This window comes from Lolium perenne, chromosome 3 (assembly GCF_019359855.2).
Source record: "Lolium perenne isolate Kyuss_39 chromosome 3, Kyuss_2.0, whole genome shotgun sequence".
In the NCBI taxonomy this organism is placed as follows: Eukaryota; Viridiplantae; Streptophyta; class Magnoliopsida; order Poales; family Poaceae; genus Lolium; species Lolium perenne.
This window is the reverse complement of record NC_067246.2, coordinates 71,591,557-71,611,479: the sequence shown is the minus strand read 5'-3', so window position 1 is coordinate 71,611,479 and position 19,923 is coordinate 71,591,557. Positions and strand designations below refer to the sequence as shown.

At 41.5% G+C, this 19,923-nt stretch overlaps 2 protein-coding genes across 15 annotated transcripts; both read left to right on the top strand.

The window, feature by feature from the left end:
- The first annotated feature begins 2,932 nt into the window (after positions 1 to 2,932).
- Positions 2,933 to 7,167, top strand: LOC127341538 (transcription factor MYBS3). Its single transcript, XM_051367408.2, has 3 exons — positions 2,933 to 3,374; positions 6,115 to 6,323; positions 6,423 to 7,167. The coding sequence occupies exons 1-3, from the start codon at positions 3,053 to 3,055 to the stop codon at positions 6,990 to 6,992; spliced, it is 1,101 nt and encodes a 366-aa protein (XP_051223368.1). The 5' UTR covers positions 2,933 to 3,052; the 3' UTR covers positions 6,993 to 7,167.
- Positions 7,168 to 10,521: 3,354 nt separating this feature from the next.
- LOC127341539 (uncharacterized) lies at positions 10,522 to 19,721 on the top strand. 14 transcript variants are annotated; one of them, XR_011754985.1, is made up of 13 exons: positions 10,522 to 11,076; positions 11,159 to 11,214; positions 11,304 to 13,486; positions 13,763 to 14,093; positions 14,204 to 14,287; positions 14,957 to 15,123; positions 15,212 to 15,293; positions 15,441 to 15,676; positions 15,901 to 15,984; positions 17,947 to 18,046; positions 18,166 to 18,307; positions 19,316 to 19,388; positions 19,496 to 19,721. XR_011754985.1 is itself a non-coding variant. In XM_071827993.1 (12 exons), exons 1-4 carry the CDS (start codon positions 10,880 to 10,882, stop codon positions 13,351 to 13,353), a joined length of 378 nt encoding a protein of 125 aa, XP_071684094.1. In that variant the 5' UTR covers positions 10,522 to 10,879; the 3' UTR covers positions 13,354 to 13,486; positions 13,763 to 14,093; positions 14,204 to 14,287; positions 14,957 to 15,123; positions 15,212 to 15,293; positions 15,441 to 15,676; positions 15,901 to 15,984; positions 17,947 to 18,046; positions 18,166 to 19,308. The 14 variants fall into 14 exon arrangements, 2 of the variants coding, with proteins under 2 accessions (XP_071684094.1, XP_071684093.1); XR_011754986.1 differs by lacking the exons at positions 19,316 to 19,388; positions 19,496 to 19,721 and having other exon boundaries at positions 11,304 to 11,756; positions 13,331 to 13,486; positions 18,166 to 19,308; XR_011754994.1 differs by lacking the exons at positions 19,316 to 19,388; positions 19,496 to 19,721 and adding an exon at positions 17,687 to 17,837 and having other exon boundaries at positions 15,441 to 15,597; positions 18,166 to 19,308.
- The last annotated feature ends 202 nt before the right edge of the window (positions 19,722 to 19,923 follow it).

The window sequence follows — 19,923 nt, the reverse complement described above, 5'->3', positions numbered from 1 at the left end:
GCATAATCTTGCAGTCAAGAAAGGCAAGTTCATCACTTGCTCATGTCATTTGATTATTTTTATCAAATTACTTGCAAAGTATTATGGTTATCACTATTGCACAAAAATCAAAACCACTACTTTCATAACTATGAATATGACTATGTGGTGGGCAATGGAACCATGGATTGTGTTGATATGGTGGAGGTTCCATTGCACGGGTTTATATCCATCTAGGATTAAACAACAAATGTTGCCAGTGATTCTTGTGCCGTAATACCCGTGTTAACCATAAGATCCGGAGTGGGACGGAGTAGTCAAAAGTGTTTCCACCTCTCGTTCATCAACGGATGCGCTTTACCGTAGTACACTTGTAATCCAAGGGGGCAAGCTGGTGAGGCTGGGGAGTCCTAAGTCCCCACGGCATAGTCCGTAGTACACTTGTCGCCCGAAGGAGCAAGATGGTGAGGCTGGGGAGTCCTAAGTCCCCACGGTATTGCGGTCTAGGATGGGTTGCAGCCACCGGCGTAGGAGTGTATGGTAGAGCCCAAAGACCGTTGTCGTGGTCGGGGTCCACCTTGAAATCTACAGGAATAATGGGACCGACGTGGACCCAGGGTCGGCGCATGCAACAAAGGGTGGGTGTTCGAGGTAGCGGAGGAACATGATTGGCTAGACCTTATACCGGGCCTCACACCATAGGAAGTGTGGACGGGTCATTCCCGGTTGGCACCAAGGTTAAGATCTCTTATGGGTAAAGCAACACACCTCTGCAGAGTGTAAAGAACCGTGACCTGTCACTCCCTGTTCCGGATATGGAATCGCGAACGCGGCCGGAAAGGAGCTCCATGAAGTTCTAGTAAACCGGTGAAGGCTGACGGACATAGTTCTTCTGAATAAAAGCAACCTCTTGAAGAAATGATTATGAAAACCTGCATTGGTATTAGACTTTCTGGTCTAATGCCGTAGCTAGTGCATTAAACACCTCTCTCCTATAATGAACTTGTTGAGTACGCTCGTACTCATCCCACTCTTAAATCCCCTGCTTAGATATGGAGGCATCGAAGGAGGATCTACAGTGCAACTCGAAGCACGAGGAGTCAACAACTACTTCAAGATACAGGACCCTGTCAGAGGAGTCAGATACCACATCCATCAAGGAGAAACCCTAGTTTAGCCATAGAAGGGAACTAGCTTCCTAAACCTAGCTCCTAATTAGCTAGAATCTATTCTTAGCCTCTGTAGCTAGTTAAATACTCTACAAATAGAGTTCGTGATAAGATTAGACTACGAGTCGTTCTTCTGGAGTTTATTTGCAGTTTTACCTCATTGTAAAGTAGGAGGCTGTGATGATCTTATGTAATAGAGTCGATGTTGTAATTCTATAGACATACCTTGGACCCGCATATGTTTCTGTTGTACCACTCTGAGCGATATAATACTAGTGGAACGGTGTTTCATTGGTGTTATATCAGACTTGCATACTACACCATGCAGTGGTATGCCGGGTCACCACAATTAAGTTGGAGCCTTGATTATTATTATTTTTTGAGCAGTGAGAGGGGTCTCGAAGGGCCCCGATTGTTGCATTAATTGATCTCAGTACTCTCCATTGGAAGCAAGACTCCATCGCCGGCCACCTTGACTCCACCGGAAACGAGCCACTTGGTGGCGAGAAAGGCGAGTAACGCAAACGAGAATCTCTAGAAGGCATCCCTTTTAGACGTCGGGAGTTTGAAAATGAGATGAGCCACTTGGTCTTGAGATCCACAACCGCGCTTATTGAAGATGGCTTTCCCGGATCTACTACCACCACTGCACCTCAACCTTGGAGGCTCGCCTGAGAGCTTCACCGGAGGCTGATCGGCGCCACGTAGAAGGACCCAATCGCCCATCCTCCACGGCAACACGCTAATAGCCATATAGGGAACACACGGACAAGCCCTTACCCTAGACCTAGACCTAGACCAAGACCTAACCTAGCTACTTTTGTACAAGGGAGGGACCCTCAGCTACTCGTCGCCAGCCACCGGTAGAGAGGAGAGGGGCTGGCGGCCCTAGATCTAAGGAGGGCTAAAGCTACCAGAGAAGTGGGTGTCCAGACTAGGGGAGAAGGAGACGTGTTCTTGTCATATACGACAAGCCATAGGCGACGCCACAATAGGCGCAAACATACACAAGGATATATAAAATGGCCAAAAATATCAATAGAAGAATACTATTACGTGATTTATAGATGAGCCACAAAGTTTACAAAGAGTCCACATGTAAAAAAAATGTTTCTCATAAAGAGTGCCAATTTCTCAATCCACATGAAAAAGTTATTTCTTAGTCAACATATGTACTCTCTTTGTCCCCAAATATAAGACAACAATGTTTTCCACTGTTCAACAACTTATAATTTGACAATAATTTACACTTATAATATGTACATAAAATTAGTATACAGATATATAGAGTGAGAAAATTTACAAGATGTATGCAACGATACCATTTATACATTCTCAATCCATAATTTGATATATATATTAGTGACTAAAATTGTGCATCAAACACCATGAAAAACTACAAATTACATTTTAGGACAGTTGGAGTATATTGATTTGTGATAAATGCTTGAATCCCAACAGTTAGATCGGATGGTTCTTAGCTTCTCACAGGCAAAAAAACAAAATTAAAATTATATACTACTTCGGTCTAAAAAAATGTAATTTTTTTATCTAATATAAATATATGTAGATATTTAACATTTTTTATGGACGGAGAAAGTAGAAAGTATGCGTCTCTCTCAAAGGGGGAAAAAGCACACGCAAAATTTCCAAAGTTATGAGTTGCTCCAAGCCGAGTGGTTGCGCACGAGTGGAGTTTACCGCCGTCCGTTAATGAAGGAAGGAGAGCATGACCTTTCTTGTCATTTCCTGCCAACGCGCAACCCGTTAAATAACCACGGAGGGAAGAAGAGAAAGAAGAAGAGATCATAGAGACAGAAGAACCCACACCACACGGCGACACATTTGGTACGTCTCGCGGCTCGGAGCCTGGCGCGTACGTACAAGCTAACTCGGTGGTGGGGATGACGAGGCGGTGCTCGCACTGCAGCAACAACGGCCACAACGCGCGCACCTGCCCCGCCCGCGGCCTCAGCGGCGGCGGAGGCGGCGGAGGCGTGAGGCTGTTCGGCGTGCAGCTCACGTCGCCGCCGGTGGCGGCGATGAAGAAGAGCGCCAGCATGAGCTGCATCGCGTCGTCGCTCGGGGGCGGGTCCGGGGGGTCATCGCCGGCGGCGGGGGCAGGGGGCGGGGCCAGGGGCGGCGGAGAGGGCGCCCAGGGGTACGTCTCCGACGACGCCATGCACGCCTCCTGCTCGACCAATGGCCGGGGCGAGCGCAAGAAAGGTACCAACAAGATTCTCTGCATCAATCGCTTCATATTCGGCCTGAACGTTTCGATGAAATGCGTTGTTGATCGAGCGGTAGAACTTTGCCTCTCCTGAACGCTCTTCTCCTTGGTGAATTACACCTCGATGTGCGAGCGAGGAAAGTGCGGTATTCACTGCAATTTGCGATTCAGTTTTTCTGCATCTGTTTGCTTCTGGTTAACTCATGGCGATCCGTTCAATCTACCTACCGCCTCATGGACCACGCTTATCGCCAGGAATAAAAAATAAATTGCAGCTAGGAGAAGAAAGATACGATTTTTTGTTGTCTGACTTCATTATTCTGTTGGTTTCCTTCAAATTATCTTACTATTTCGGTTCAGGTGTCGCATCTTGCGTACGAGAGATGCAGGATTTTCGGTGAATAGCATAATTCGCTATTCCTTTTAATTTCTGGAATATACTTTCGTTTCTCCTGTTCCCTACTGTTCCGGAGATCCATATGCAACCAAAATGCCATAAGGAAAAAAATAAAACTAGAAAGATGCCGTATCCTTGTAATGTCAAATCGCCCCCGGCCAAGTCCTTCCATTCAAGAAACCAGCAAGCGTTGCAAAGTTGCTTTTTTTTTCTTGTTTTTGTTTACAGGGAACTATTTCTGAGTGAATACAGATAACTTGAACGGCAGGATTTAAGAATTTGTTTTATTTGCTGGACTCAAGATATCGTGGCTATCGTTGTTGAGGTTGCAATATTTAGGAACCGTCCAGAATGGCCGACACAAATCTACTTCGCTCAATATCTTTTCCCACCTGGTTAAGTTACATGCACATGTGCAGCACAAGACCTGCATACTCCGGAGAGACAGTGACTGGCCACGACTACGGAGCCCCACAAGTGCCCCCTCCATGTCTCTTTGACCTTATTTAATCACCTGATCCTAAAAGTATCTAGCCATATTAATTTCCAGCTGTGTTGACCAGTCCTAGATGTTTGTAGTGATATGTTACATTATTGTATGATTTAGGGAGAGACTTTATTATTATTGGCACCTGGCTTCAAAGTGACTGTAGGAGCCAAGTGCCCTTTTTAGTTGCTTATGGACTAAGGTAGTACGGAGTATTTGTTTTCTACATTGTACTTTGGTGCTAAATCATACTACGTGCCAATGGTAATTAAATGAAGAATATTACGTCGCTAAAAGTTGACCGAGAAATACTTATAACAGAGTTTCATTATTTTTGTATCGGGCAACATCTTAGTCAGTATAACATACTACCAACGTGGGAATTGCAATTCTGATGTCCAATAGAACTTCTGTTTAATCACTCTCCACTGGGCCATTCATTTTCCATGGCTATGAAATTTGGGGAAGGTATCAAACATTGGGTGCCAAATGTCCTGTTGTACTCGTTATTCGTTAGAAATACGTTTTTTTTCTTGCAATTGTGATGTGCGCAGCATGGTAATTTAGGAATTCACTATATTTGGAGGTTACAAATCGAAAATTTCAGGGGATGCTTCCTGTTTTGAGGAATGCATACATGGTGGATAATCTTCAGAACTGACAGAGGTGGAAATTAGTGCGACATGGATACAAATTTAGTAAAACTGTATCATTTTTATAGGATATAATAATATTATTCTGTGTGGGAGGGAATAGTACTATGCATCTGATCTGAACACATAGGAGTATATAACAGTCGCATCTAAGGCATCTTCCTACTAGATTCATGCAAGAATCTTCTTTGCTTAAAAATATAAAGTTGAATGCTGTAGCCTATAAGCCTTTCAGCTACTGAAGAATTTCTAAGCAAGTTACTCTGTTAAAAGACCTTTTAAGCTAGCTATAGCTTCCCTGGAAGACAAATCTTAGTACATCAAATGTTCAGAAAAATGTGGTGCACCTATACCAGAGGTTCAAATAGACATTCCCTGCAAAATGGCATCGCTACTGCACAAGGATTATTGACCAAGATAAATACAGCATGAATATATATAAAGCAGGGTCATTGGCCTTTTCTCGAAATAAAAGAATGCAGCATGAAAGCCTTGGCAAAGTTCTGTTCTTGTCATGTTTTACCGTGTGCAAACATTTTGGGGAAACAGCCTGTGAAAAAACTGTTTTACTATTATATTTTTGATTAGTGAGTATTAGATGGTAAAATAGTTCTTTATGGCACTCTATATGTCTTTGACCCTAACAACTGAACTGTCCAGGTTATGCATTTTCAGAGCTTGATCACCCGTTATATTTCTGTAATGGGAGGCCAAAAACTGAAACAGTATTTCCCATTAAACTTAGCATGTTTATTCTGGAACAGACTTTTGCTTGAGGAAAATCTCCCATTAAACTCGGTAACTTAATGTTATTTAGTAGTAAATGTCAGCAAATTTTTCTACCCTTCCGCCCTTGTGGAACTATTGCTGTGGCTTCTGTCATTCAGGAATGCTAGAACACTGTTATGGTTCTTTCGCTCTGTTTTACATTTTCGGACATTGTGGTGATGCATCGTAATGCTGTGTGAACTTTGTGGGAGACTTCCATAAAGAGCAGAGGCCGGAGACAGTAGTCTCCTGAATTGAAGAAAACATAAAGAAATGCAACAAACCAAAGCTTGTAACTTTAGTCAAGTTTGAACACAGTGATGATCTTTTCCTTTCTTGAAATAACTATGGGCTAGTCTTCTTTCCTATTCTTCTAAGAGCCATATGTTATGGTCACCAGCTTCCAATCACGGGCTTATATTGTGCTTCAGGTACACCTTGGACTGAAGAAGAGCATAGAATGTTTCTGTTGGGTCTTCAGAAGCTTGGTAAAGGAGATTGGCGAGGGATATCTCGTAGTTTTGTTGTTTCCAGGACCCCAACTCAGGTGGCCAGCCATGCGCAGAAGTACTTTATTAGACAGACAAACTCGTCAAGACGGAAGAGGAGGTCAAGCTTATTTGACATGGTCCCAGTAATGGTATGCATTTTTTGTTGTATGTAATAGTAGGGATGGTATGTCTCCTTCCCATTTGTTAAACTGCATGCTGATATTTGTGCTTTTGTCTTCAACCTGAAGCCAATGGACGAGTCCCCCGATGGCGTGGAAGAGTTTATGCTTTGTGATACACAAGATGAAGGAATAAGTTCAAATAAGATGTCACTGTTTCATATTGGTGAACAGGATGAAGCAGAGTTTGATGGAGATCTGCCAACGTTGCAACTAAGGCAGCATCAGGAATCTGAATTTGCGGGGCCTTCATTAGAAGCTCCAAATTTGGAGATGAACCATGCCGTATCATTCAATGCCGCACCTGTCCCGATAATGCCGACATTCTACCCAGAATTGCTCCCTTCTTCACTAACACTTTGGCCAACAAATGTTGCTACTCTGGAAGAAGCAGGCACAGCCCATGAAGTCCTAAAGCCCACTCCTTTGAGTGGGAAGGAAGGGATTAAGGCAGATGAGATTGTCAGTATGTCCAAGCTCAGCATTGGTGATGGTAGCTCCGGCTCAATGGAACCTTCTGCCCTTTCCCTTCAGCTTACCGGATCGACAAATACAAGGCAATCAGCTTTTCATGTGAACCCTTCAATGGCTAGAACTGACCTAAGTAATGGAAACAACAGCCCTATTCATGCAGTTTGATAAATCATGGAATGAGCCAGCCTGGTCAATTCTTACAGATTGTATTAATGGTCCCAATACCCTATAATGTTGTGTAAGCTCCTGACTCCTGAGCCTGTACTTCTGTAAGCTTCTAAGCTAATGTATCACCATCTCATGTTTTTGTCATTAATAAAAGTAGAGATACATATGTCAATGAAGATACCCTATCATTTTCCTGTAGTAAGCCTCATACTATTGTTCCCTTTTCAGATAGAACTTTCATGCTTTAGAGAAAGTGGTTCATAAGTTTGGCATTTAAAATCTTTTTAATATGGCTTATTTACGTTTACAAATCTACATATGGGTGGGTTTACCGATATTCCTCAATATTGTTTTCAGCATACAGCACATCTCCTTATAACTTGTAATTATAAAGTGAATGGTGATAAAATGATTTTTTGTAAGGAACTGACATGATGATTTAGGTTAAGGGGGTGGGTTGTATGTTAGCTTGTAATTATCAAGCGAATCGCAAGAGAAAAAAATTATCAAGTGATGTTGACCATGTAGTGGCTCCACGAAGGAGATAATTCCTGATGATTTAAACAGTGCATGCGGGCAGACTATATATAATATCTATAGAAAAAGGAGTACAGATTATTGCTTACAGAAGATCATTGGCAGCTGCAAACTTGAGGAGCGGAAGACAGCCTGCACCACCTGCGCTGCGTACTGTTGCGAGTCCAGGCCACTGTCAAGGAGACGGAGATGCGGCACGTCACAAATCAAGCAATTCTTCGGGAGCTGACCCACCACCAAAATATTGACGATCAGAGAGAAGGGACCAGGCGACAGTAACTTTCATCTTACAGGAGCCAACTTCTACATCAGCCTTGCGTCTGCTAGATTTTTGAGCTCTAAAAACTTTAGAATCCCTCCATTCCACAGCTTGGTCCCCAACCGCCTTAACAGAGACTATCAGCTCTCCCTTCAGCTCTCCCTTCAGCTCAACAGAAACAACACGGCGTGAGAGCTTCACTATGCCATCAGCAGAGACAGGAAACTTACCGTCTCCAAAATCAAGCAATTGGATTTTCATGTCATCTAAGCTAGTGGTGCTGGCAGTAAATTCGCCTCGAAAACCATCTGGCCATGACCCAGCAACGACTTGAACACTGATTGTCGCCTCCACAGAGCGAACAATGCTGCCGAATGTCAACTCCACGGTGCTAAGCTTGCTTGGGCAAAGACGCTTAAGCACACGCGACTCCTTCCCATAACCATCATACTTCACAACTAGAAAGCTTATAACCTTATCCTCAGATTGAGCAGAGCCCTTCACTTGCAACATAACCTCAAAGTGCACAGGATCCAACACCACAATGGCACGGCTAGGATTCTGCATGCATGGAGCAATTAGTTGAGTAAACTACAATGCATCATCATCCAAAATAAGACAATGTGGAACATAACGAATCTATGTTGCATCTACAGCATGGAACTACATTATAGTAACTTGAATTAGGAATCATCTTTCAGTGCCAAATGCAGAAAAACGATAGCTAGTGATAAACAGAATAATCTGAAGTTGTGTCAGCAGGCATTTAAATTTTCAAAACTCTTAAATAACAAAAGAACCAACTTAAACAAATAGAAATAAGTAGGCTATTTTGATATGCACTACTGGGGAACCTTAAATTATGTAATGTTCAAAAGATTGTTTGCCAATGCGTTGGAAATAATAATAGAGAATCATTTTTCAAGCACAAGAATCAATTGAGTGCAAAATATTAACAATGATAAAACAGTACCAATCTCAAACAATCATACTGTGGAGACTCTAGAGTCTGCCAATGCATTCAAGTTGCATTGGAGATTATGCTCAAATTCAAACTTGCGCACAGATAAGTACAAGATGTGAATATTATTGAAGTACTAACTTGGTCAAAATTCATGAAAACAACTCCCACAAACCAAAATATGCTTCCAACAAGACTTTTCTTCTTAATAATATGGTTTCGATTCACTCGGCGTGTTCTTTGCATCTGTTGGGCAATATCTAGGCCCAGAATAACACTACCTCCGTTCCATAATGTGAACTCAATAAGCTACAGTCGAGCAGTTTTGTGTAGAAGTAGAAGCAACAATTCTGTGCATGGAATTTTTTCAAGATTATGTAATTGTATCCAATTAACCCTAGGTACTTTTGACGCCACTGACTTGGGCATTTATATTTCATCTTGTCCACACCACTGCTTTATGTTTTATTCAATCACAAGGTGAGCTGAAAGACCAGACCAGACCAAATAGCCGCGATGAATGAGAAATTACCTCCGCGGTGATTGTTTGGCAGTTATCCCCTGTGCGGTGGAAGATGATGTTGCGGTTGTGATCCAACACGTCGCGGGCGACGACCATACCAAACACATCGAGCGGCCACGGCAAACTCTGTGCTGTTTCCACAATTTTGACCGAGAAGACCTGCAGTGTTTCCATGGGTTCGAGGGGCGAATGGCCAGGCTCACGCTTCTTTCCGTGTAGATCATGGGGGGAATGCGTGCTGCATCACATAGTAAAGGACAATTTTCAATGAAGGACTCTCATTGGAAAAAAAAGGAAAGGAAGTAGCATCACCATGACGACGGTCTGAAGGACTTACTGATGTCCTCGTAAGAACCGAATCTGCCTGTCCATACGAACTTCCAGTGACGGCGAAACGACGCAGCTTCGACGGCCAGAGGATCAGAATCGTCGTATTCGAGATCGCTATTCAAATCTTTTTTCTTTCCCGTGGCACGCAACTGCTGTTTTGATGATGCTTTGGTGCCTTGCAGCGGCATTTCCTTGATCGTCCGCGGCTTCGCTGCTTCCCCTACCACCTCCTCCTTTTCCTTGATCGTCTGCTGATTCATCCGCTCCGCTTCCCCAACCTTTTCCTTTCCCCTCCTACACTCAGCGGGGTGGGATAACCAGATTCTGCGTCTTTCCTCCTCCTCCTCCCCACTCTTCGTCCCCACCTTCTTCGTAGCGATTACAAACTGTTCCCATAGTCGTTGCACCTCTTGCTCCACTTCAGCGTCGCTCATCTTTGCTTCCTTGTGATTTCTGATGGCTGGTTTACCGTTTCTCCTCTCCCCATCAATCCCCCCTTGCAGTGCTTCAACTTCTTCCTTGTGATTTCCGATGGCCGTCCTCCTCCTCTGCACATCAATCCCCTCTTCTTGCAAGCTTCCCACCTCTTCCTGGCGATTTCTGATGTCCGATTTACCCTCCCTCCTCTTCGTCTGCTCATCAGTACTTTGCTCCGTCTCCATATCCTATGATCTCGCTGCCGACCGTCACCAATGGAAGTGAAGGAAAACCTAAAACTAGATCGATAAATCTGACTTTCGTATCGGTTGGCAGCATCTAAAGGTGTATATGATGCCCCCCATAGGGGGTCTCACAGCGCTTTGGATTTTCGGCCGTCAGATCAAGCTGACGTGGCGCGATCTCCGCCGTCGATTTCGTTCAGGGCGCGAGGCCCTCCCACAAACCCGCGTTTTATCCATGGGTCGCTGAAGCCCGCTAGGCCCGACGTCTCGCAGCTCCTCATTGCCCGCCTCCTCCTCCTCCGTGTCACCGCCGCCACCCGGCCTCCTCCTCTGCGCAGGCTCCGCCTCCACCTCGCCTCCTCCCGTGCTCCTCCTCGCCATGCTCGTGCTCTCCTTTTCCCGCCGCCCCTCCCTCCTCTGAGACGGAGGCGGGCTGCGTGGTGAGCAGCGGCCCCTACATCTGGTCGCCGGCGGCCGCCGGCGTGGCTGCGCCCGCGAGTGCAAACCCTAGCGCGCCGCCTCCATTCCCGCGTTTCCCTTGCTCCTGCGCCCAAATCCTCTAGCTGCACCCGCCCCTCCCTCCTCAACGCCGAGTGGTCTCCATTCAGATCAATGCCGCTGGGGCATCTTTCTTCCTCCACAACGATGAGCACGAGATGGAGCAGAGTCGTCGTCATGTGGTTCTCCACTCTGGGGTCAAAGGGAAGAGTGCAGATCATCACCGTCTTTTTCTCTTCGGTGGTGCTCAGCTGGAGCAGCATGAAAGCCCACCGCAGCTTTCTTCTGCCCCGCACTAGTGAAGAGCGAGGGTAAGCAGCGGCCAGGCCTTCCCGTCTCCATCCCATTGCTCTTCTTGGTGCCTGTCTCTCACTCCTCTCAGGCTCTCAACAGGAATAGAGACTGGAATAGAGGGAGCCACCGCCCAGCTGACCTAGCATGGAACACAGGTATCCGTAGTCCCAAACTCATCCATTAGATTTCTCTATCTCCCTATCTCTCTGGTTTTAATCCTTGAAACTTTTGTTTATTTGTGTAGATCTACCTATTTATGCAAGCAAGATGTTTGACAAAAATCTGAATAGGTTATTCAGTCTCTTGATCTCTGTATTGAGCACAGATGAACATGTTCATGGATTCAGTAAGATTCAGATTTGCCCTTTTTGCCTACATTTGTTCTTACATATTACGAATTTTGGATAGTTGCATAAAGGTTCTGCGTGGAGGTGAGTATTTTTGGTTATGTGTTTGATATGGATATCTCTCCCCAATCATGTAGGTCGCTTGCTATTTTCCATTTTCAGTTTATTTTGGCTGAGCAACACAGGGATTTGAGATTATAACGCATATCAGTTGATGTCTGCTGAGAACTACATGTTTGTAGTATGCTCCAAATCAGTGACGATGGTCTAAACTGAATCTATATATTCTTGAACGATGACAAGATTGAAACAAAAATTGTACATGATCAGCTTTGTTCAGTGGCGGAGAGGTATCTGCTCTCTTCTTTTAGCATCATAGCAACATCTGTGTTCTTTTCACAGTTTATATAGCACGCTTTTATAGGAAGGGCGAGGGAGAGCATATCATGACCCGCAAGGTCATGATTTTTGGTACTATTGGATAATTTAATATTTCATATCCTGTTGTGCTTATCGTGGATGCTATTTTTGAACAATAACTCGGTGTGTTCTCCTCATTTTGAAATATTAGTTAATTGGATGGTGATACCATACTTGTACAATTTCTGGTATCATTTCTTTAAAAAACTTGTTAAACTGACTGTTGCCTCATAATCACTAAAACATAAGAGTTTGAAAAGGTTCTTTTAAAGAACTCAGGGACGAGTTGAAAGAACCCATTTGGACAAGTGCTTTTCACGGAATTTTGTAGTAAAATATATTAGTCCCGCAATGATAATGGATTTATGGTGAGCTTAAATCATCCCTAGAAATATTACCTTAGATAGCTGTACTTCAGTGTGGAATACGATTGCAATGTAGTAAAAAGATAGTCGTAATGAGAAGATAAAAAAACTGAATAGCTCTGACAGACATGTGAATATGCAATCTCATCCCATCACCCCAATTGAAATTTCAAAAAATCTCACATCTACTTGCATTGTTCATATACTTCTTATTTACTGTGAGCCTTTGTTTCTAGAAGCAGGCCAAATCCACCCCTTTCTCCTGGGTTAACTATATTCATTCATTCCAGGCTTGGAAAATGCATCAGAGAAAATAAGAGGTTTTAATGTCACTGTAGTTGTGCAATATTTTTGCAGATAAAGCACTAAAATCAATGTAGCATTATCAATTAGGTCTGGTTATTACCTATCGCAGTAGCTGGTAAGAAATTAAGTACCACAGAGAGCAAGTATTGTTTAGTCTGCAGAGCTCTTTAAATCAAGGAGTTATGTCAGATGCGTTTTTTGACAGATACACATGATGCCTGCTTTCCTTATGATAGGTTCTCACCTTATTTTTAATAGTTGATGCCAACATCTTAAAGTATGTAAGAGTGTTTCTCCATGGTATTGTTGACTGGTTTTATTTAAATAAATCAGCCAGCTATGTTGACTTTTCCTGCTAATTGGTGTGATTTTGCATGAAGATGATACATTTATTATAAGCTTTGCTCTTGTTGTACTGGAGTTCTGCGTGTGGGACAAACATGTAAGATGATCAGTTTGAAAATGCATATACTTGGTTGATTTTGATTTTGATTGATTGCGTAGAATTATTAGGTCCGTGTTTATTGAAAAACATGTATTGCAATTTTTTGTTTTCATCTTGTTCTCTTATTACCGCCTGATCTAATACCTTTTTAGAACTTTCTCGGTAAAATATTGATGCATGTAAAGAAATGATAAATGCTGCAAGAATTGCCATCAAGGCAATATTTTCTAATTTTATTATTTGGTTGTGATTTTGCCTCATTACACTCCAGAATGAGTACATGGATTTTTGTTGGACCTTATCAGTGTGTAGTGCTTACAATGCAGTAAGCATTTCGTTTCTCATCTATTTGCATCGTCATAAGGATTGTTGTACTGCTGTCGATCAGATATGGGATCGATGGGATCTTAGACGACTACAGGCAATACCAGACCACCTCCTACAACTGGTTGTACAGCTATGGCAGTTGCAGGTCTAGACTCTGAATCTTCACAGAGAAAATAAGAGTATATGATGACATACAAGCCTACATAGCAAGATATAGGTAGCCTTTTCTCTTTTGCCTATTTTTTGCATCACCAAATACTATCTTTTATTAATTCGCATGTGCAGTACACTATCTTGATCTTGAAATGCTGGTACTGGATTAGAAGCTGCAATAAAACATGATCTTGAAATTCTCACAATTCTGCTTCATCGCACTCAGTGTGGGCTAATAGGTTTTCTGTGTTTATGTTGGAGGCTGCGAGTTTCCACTGAATTTTACATGCCGCGTAATTTGGTATATATTCTAGACAAGTTTACTGATTCTCCGACGCAGGCGATTGCAACAAGTCCATTCACCTCTGGGAGCCATCTTCGAACACTTGTGAAGAGTATAAAAAACCTTTTGTTGGTCATTCGGCAACATTGAGGATCTGCAGGCATTTTACTGAATGATGCATCATATATCTACTCCTATGTTCTCTAAAAACGTTGATTGTCTCAAATATTATGATTATATTCTTGCACTGGAGTCCCACAGAAGCCGACATTTTTGCCTCTTGTTCGATGGATGGAAAGATATGTATTTGGGATATAAAGACAGGGAAGCATCCCATTATTTATGTGAAGGCCGAAAATGCTGATGTGAATGTTATCTCTTGAAATCGGTATAGTTAGTAAGATTTTATATTCAGGAGCAGAGCACTACCACTTGAACACAACTTCTTTCCCTCTGCTTCTTTTACATATTCGTTTTGTTTGGTTGTCTTTTTCTCAGAAAATTGATGAAAAATCTGGGGTCCTCATAATGGAGATCATCTTTGCCTGAAGCCCACTCGACTACGTGAGACCTCTCGTGGAGGTTAGCTCTCTGTCTGCTTGGTTGATCGATCTCAGGAAGCTTGTCATACAGACACAAGAACTCCATATGTAGTTAATCTTATTGATTTTTCACTACACTTGGGCAAAGGGATTCTGCTTCTAGCTAAACCTGGACATTAATAATTTATAGCAATTTTAATGTATGCAATCTATCGTATTGCTTGCCGAAACATGGACATATCTGTATTCTCTAATAGTTCTATGACATATTGCTGCTTTCCTGCGACGGGGAGCACAACTTGAGCATGTTTCACTGCCTCACTCGATTAGTTTCGTTACTTAGATTTTTCTGGGCAACAGAGGTATTTGCGCCTTGGTTGGTTGGTGAGATTGTTGTGCCTGAGCAGTAGAGTAGCTAAGTAAAGGCCTATTGTGTCCGCTGCCAGTAAATTGAATGATAATTATTTTTTCATTGTACTAGCAAACATGCTTAGCTACAAATAGATCTGCATGATCTGCATTTTACCAACAAGCAAATTGTTTGCATGTTGGCTTATTCACATAATACTTTCCAATCTATTTGTCGATGTAGCTTTGATGATATCAACATTAGCTTCTTTTTGTATGTAAATGGGCCCTGTAGTATTTTCTCAGTTTTGAGCTTATTAGAATGCTTACATTCTTTGGTTTTTCATTTCTTTCTTTGCAGATTTTGGCCCTCCTCTCTGCAATAATTCCCTAGAGGCAAAGGGCTACTTTCCTCGGCATTTCATGCTCTAACCAAGTTTTTGATTTAGCTGTGTGTATTCTGCTTGAGAAAATTTTATTATCAGACCAAACTGCTGAATGCATGCTTGTCCTGAAACCAAGCGGAAGGTAAGAATTATGTTCTCCGTTGTTGAGGTTGATTCATAGTCATGCAGTTCAGAAACTTAAAACTTGATGCTTCTCTGTTCTGTTTCAGGATTTGTGAACTTATCCAGGGTTATAATCACTGATTTTTAGCGTACTTATAAGGAGCCTAATATGTTCCTAATCATATAAAGGTAACTTGAATTACTTACCGATTATTTATTTTCATCTGTTTTTTACCCTGGAGTAGGCTTTATTTCACACTTGGCTGATATGAAAATCCATAACTGCATGTTGGATAATTCATTACCTTTTTTTCGGGTTGCCCATGTTTGGTGTAGATGCATGCGACAACAGACGTCTTCTATAAGAGGTGCCTAAAATGTCGGTGTGAAGAAAACAAACAGGGTGATATGTGACACCAACAGTTGGACGAGTTTGCTTGTGCCACAGAACTGGACGAGAAGAGGTTGCTAGATTCAACCTTGCGCAACCGAGGTTTGAGCACCGCCAAATGCATTCTATTTGTTGGACCCGTCCTTCATAAAACGAGCATTATGATCAAATCATTGACTAGGTAATTAGTACATTCTGCCATCCTAGAGGTCCAAGAAAAGTTTTGGTTTGGTTGTCAATTTGAATTTCTGTGTACCATATTCTCTTAATACCACTAATCATAAATAGAATAATTTACAAAGCTATCGTTTGTTGGTGTATGTTCTCTTATTTCTTTACTATCTTCAATTATTGAATGCTACTTTCTCAGAAAATCGACTAATTACCTATCTCTCTTCTTGATAGTGTTGACAGCTTTCATTTTATGGCAAGAGCATTATCCTGATGCTAGGCCTACTTCTCTCATGATCCCATTTGTGTACTATGCATGTAAGTGCCTCTGTTCTTTTTTATTCTGTCTATATTTATCTTATGTTGGTACAGTTTATTTATAGGGGTAATAACAACCGGTAAGGTTACCAAATACTGTTGGATGTGCATATGCAGTTTTCAAACCGGGTCATTGCATTAGGAAAACATAATGTAAGTTAGCATATTCTTGCCCTGAAAGATTACTGAGATGTAGAGAATAAATGCATATGCCCACATTTGGCTTTATTCCGTTGCAAAATTGTAGAATGTTCTGTTTCATTAATTTTAGAATTGTAAATGCCGTGCCTTAGATCACGGGATGTACCATGTCTATTACTTTAGACATTGAATTAACTTCCCATTAGGTTTGGTACTTACATGTTGATCAAGGCCTAAGCTTATCCGACATGAAATCTTTTGTTGTTGTTGTCTTTGGTGACTAGAAACTGAATTTCTATTTGGTTCATACCTATTTTTCAGCTTCCTGCGCAGCCCAATTTGCTAGACCATGGTACTCGAACATGATAAATGGATTTTCCACTGTCCTCTTTTCATTTGCTAGCTTGATTTTCTTTTCTTGGTGCATTGGTCCACAAGCAGTCTGCATGTTTCATGAGAATGATGCTTAGTTTGCAAGTCAGCGACAGGCCACATGCATAACTACTAAAAGGTCGGAGCACATCTTAGATTTCATCTTGGACTAATGCACTTGTGAAATATTTGTTCCTGATTCACTTGTGAAATACTGCATCTCCTAGAGTCTGACAACTAGGGTGGTGGCGATCTCAACCTATCAGATTCGATCTTTATAAACAGAAGTTAACATATGGCCAATGTATAGAAAGTAGATACTTCCAACAGCACACTGACCATTTCGTTCCTTTTGTGACTAGCCTGTATATATGAAGTAGGTTCCTGCTGCAGCAGTCCCCATATGCAGCTTGTGTCGATGTTGTTTTTGCCTTTCCTTGCTCGATTGTTTCTGTACTTCCTTGCAATGACTTAGCCATGTGTGTTCTTCTTACGGCAAACAAAATAGTCCTTTGTATTCTTCACTTGCTGCTTAATTATAATAGATTTTCAGTGAAAGTTGGAGAACACGCACCCCTAAAGTTATTCCTGCAAACTTTTTTTTATGCTCTGTTGCTACAGCAGAGTTAATGATTGAATGCTCTGTGTAATCTGTATAGCTATTATCATTGTATTACACAACCTGGTTCTACTATTTCTATTTGCATCCGTTCTTGCACTAATTCCTTTTCGATTTCATTGGTAGGTGTCATGCATCGCATATTCCCATCACGTGAAATACCACTTTATTTCCACATCTAATTCTGTCTGAAATCTTTCAAATTTCTGCTGCAACAGACAAGGGCATATTGCCCTTGAAGTAGATAGGAACAAACAAGTTTGGAATCTGACTTCCTGTACTTTCAATTACAAGGTAGCAACGTGGCCATGCAAATATTGTTCTTGCTATAGATCCTCAATCGAACTTTGCAATGAGTATCCTTTAAAAAAATCATTATATGTATAATAAGCATTGTCATGGTTTAGACATATCGTAGTAGAAAACCATGTAGCCTGAAGGCTCATACATGTAATTATGTAGTGAAAAACAATATGCTTTGATCTAAACTTAAACTATATATAATACATATTTTTTCCTACATTCTTTGTATTGCTGAGTATGATGTCATATTAATGATGGTTACCGTAGTGTTTTACCAACATCAGACAAAGCAATCAACAGTTCCTGAACTCTTAAAGAAAAAAGGAACATGTCCGGCAAGAGAGCACACCGAAAGATACCATCATAGAACAACCAAGTTTCAGAATATATGCTAACCACCTCTCCTATATTATAAGGGGTGGGTCTGGAGCTTCCCCCTCTTTATATGCTTATGTGCTTTGCTTGATTTGGTCATGCTTCCATCCTTTCTAATCCGGCACTGATGTGCTCTCCTTCTTTGCTGATAGTTCTTCTCATTGGTGAAATACGAAGACATACATATGGTCAGTTACCAATATTGGAAAGGGAGGATGATACAGGCAGAGCAGAAATTTGGGGGTGCTAAGTGTAAGTGTGGCTACCTATGTAGTATCAATCTTTTCTGCAGTTTTTTTACATTTTAAGCGGAAGAGTACTGCTAACATAATTGATTGATACAAAATTCGTGATGGTTAACAAACCTGCAGAAATTGCTAATTAGTGGAGTGTTGGTACGACAGAGGTTTGGCCGAGCTGTAAGTGCAGCTGCCTATGCAATATCTATTTTCTCCTGTGTACAGTTTTCTGATATTTTGAGCGGAAGCAGACTGCTAAAATAATTAGTTTATGGTATGAATTCGTGAAACCTTTCCCTTCATAACGAGTGCTGGTTGTTGCTCATATAGTTTACACTCTCGTGTATGGCTATCTTTAATTCAAAATAATGTTGATCAATGATTTCTGACGTGTCTCTTAGAAATTTCCCTGGTAACACACTATAGTTTTATTCTGTAGGTGATAGCCTTTGTAAGCAGCTTTAATTCTTATCTTTGAGAGGTTTAGACGCCCTTCAATAGTGGTTGATGATAGCTTTGTTTTGTTGAAAGGTCATATGTAAGCAGTCTTTTAATTAAATCCTCACCGGTTTATTTTCAGTAATCAATGTATAAATGACCATGTTTTATGTTCATGTTTGAAGATTTTGATTCCGGAGTAAAATTAGGAACTGAGCTTGTACTGTATTATCCTTCAATTTGAATATGCTAAACCATCTTTATTTCTGCCAGGGCTGCACAAAATTAGCTCCCAGTACTGTATAGACCGGCAGCCGGCATCCGTGACGACAACTGCGATATGCATAACTCCGGCGGCCGCGTTGCCTTCTACATGAGACAACTACTCTAAAAATTATCTCTCTTCACATCAATTGTGTAGAAAACATATGAATATTTGTGCATGATGCGTCCTTGGAGAAGATAGCTGCGGTTATTTTAGTGTATGCGTAGTTATGTTAATGGCAGTAATTAGTATAACTTCAATCCTTAATAGAATGGCCACTATTTTCTTGGTCGATGCCATGCAACTTCATTATTCAATACAGATGGTATGTCATGTCATGAACTGTTGAATTCCCAGTAGTTGAATAGTTTGAATATTTTTGTAAACTTTAAAGTTATTGGTATTCACACTTAAATAAATGTCCACATGTTGTCTGTAAGAAGATCACTCTATTTTTCTGTTTATAACGAGATCTAACAAATAAAGATGTAGTTGAATAATTATAAGAACGTGAATAGATCCAACTCTCAAAAGCTTACATATGAGAAGTACACTAGGTTTATGATTCAATGCCTGCAGAGTGAAGGTAGGAGTGAAAACTGAAGTGTCGGCGAGATGAATCGGTATGTCACCAGTACGTTGTAACACCAAGGTACATGCGTTCCGCTTTAATGTATCGAACATGAATTAGTCTTTTGCTTTTGTCGTCTTGACTCCCAATTGACTATTGGTTAATTTATCTTTTCATTTCATTTGCAGCGGTGTTAACTCTTGCTGATGCAAGCCCTAATTAGACCATGCTGCGACAATGCATTTTCTATGTATATGATGATTTTAGCGTTTCTTCCTTGCTTTTGTCACTCTTGGAAGAATCACCAAATGTTAGTTGCTATAATATATTTTCTTGCTATAATATATTTTCCTCCCGTTCCTTGGTTGTACATAGATGTTTGTTTCACTAAGAAGGTTTATTATCATTTTTTTACCTACAACGTGTCTCACGGGATCGTGCGCCAAGGCGCACATTAAAATCTAGTAAATATAAATAGCACTTCAAATCAGATGTGTTGGGCTTAGCAAAACGGAAGCCTAAGTTATTGGGCTGGACCGTTGGACATGTTATTTATTTTTGCCAAAAAGTTCGCCCAATTCCGGAAACTGCTCGCTAGCGCGCGCGAGCAAGCACC

Bases quoted from the DNA above. Each gene is read 5' to 3' on its own strand.
- LOC127341538 (XM_051367408.2), top strand. From the start codon at position 3,053: ATGACGAGGCGGTGCTCGCACTGCAGCAACAACGGCCACAACGCGCGC. The intron at 3,375-6,114 runs GTACCAACAAGA...ATTGTGCTTCAG, and splicing joins CCGGGGCGAGCGCAAGAAAG to GTACACCTTGGACTGAAGAA. The intron at 6,324-6,422 runs GTATGCATTTTT...TTCAACCTGAAG, and splicing joins TTGACATGGTCCCAGTAATG to CCAATGGACGAGTCCCCCGA.
- LOC127341539 (XM_071827992.1), top strand. From the start codon at position 10,880: ATGCCGCTGGGGCATCTTTCTTCCTCCACAACGATGAGCACGAGATGG. The intron at 11,077-11,158 runs GTAAGCAGCGGC...GGCTCTCAACAG, and splicing joins CGCACTAGTGAAGAGCGAGG to GAATAGAGACTGGAATAGAG. The intron at 11,215-11,303 runs GTATCCGTAGTC...TTATTTGTGTAG, and splicing joins TGACCTAGCATGGAACACAG to ATCTACCTATTTATGCAAGC.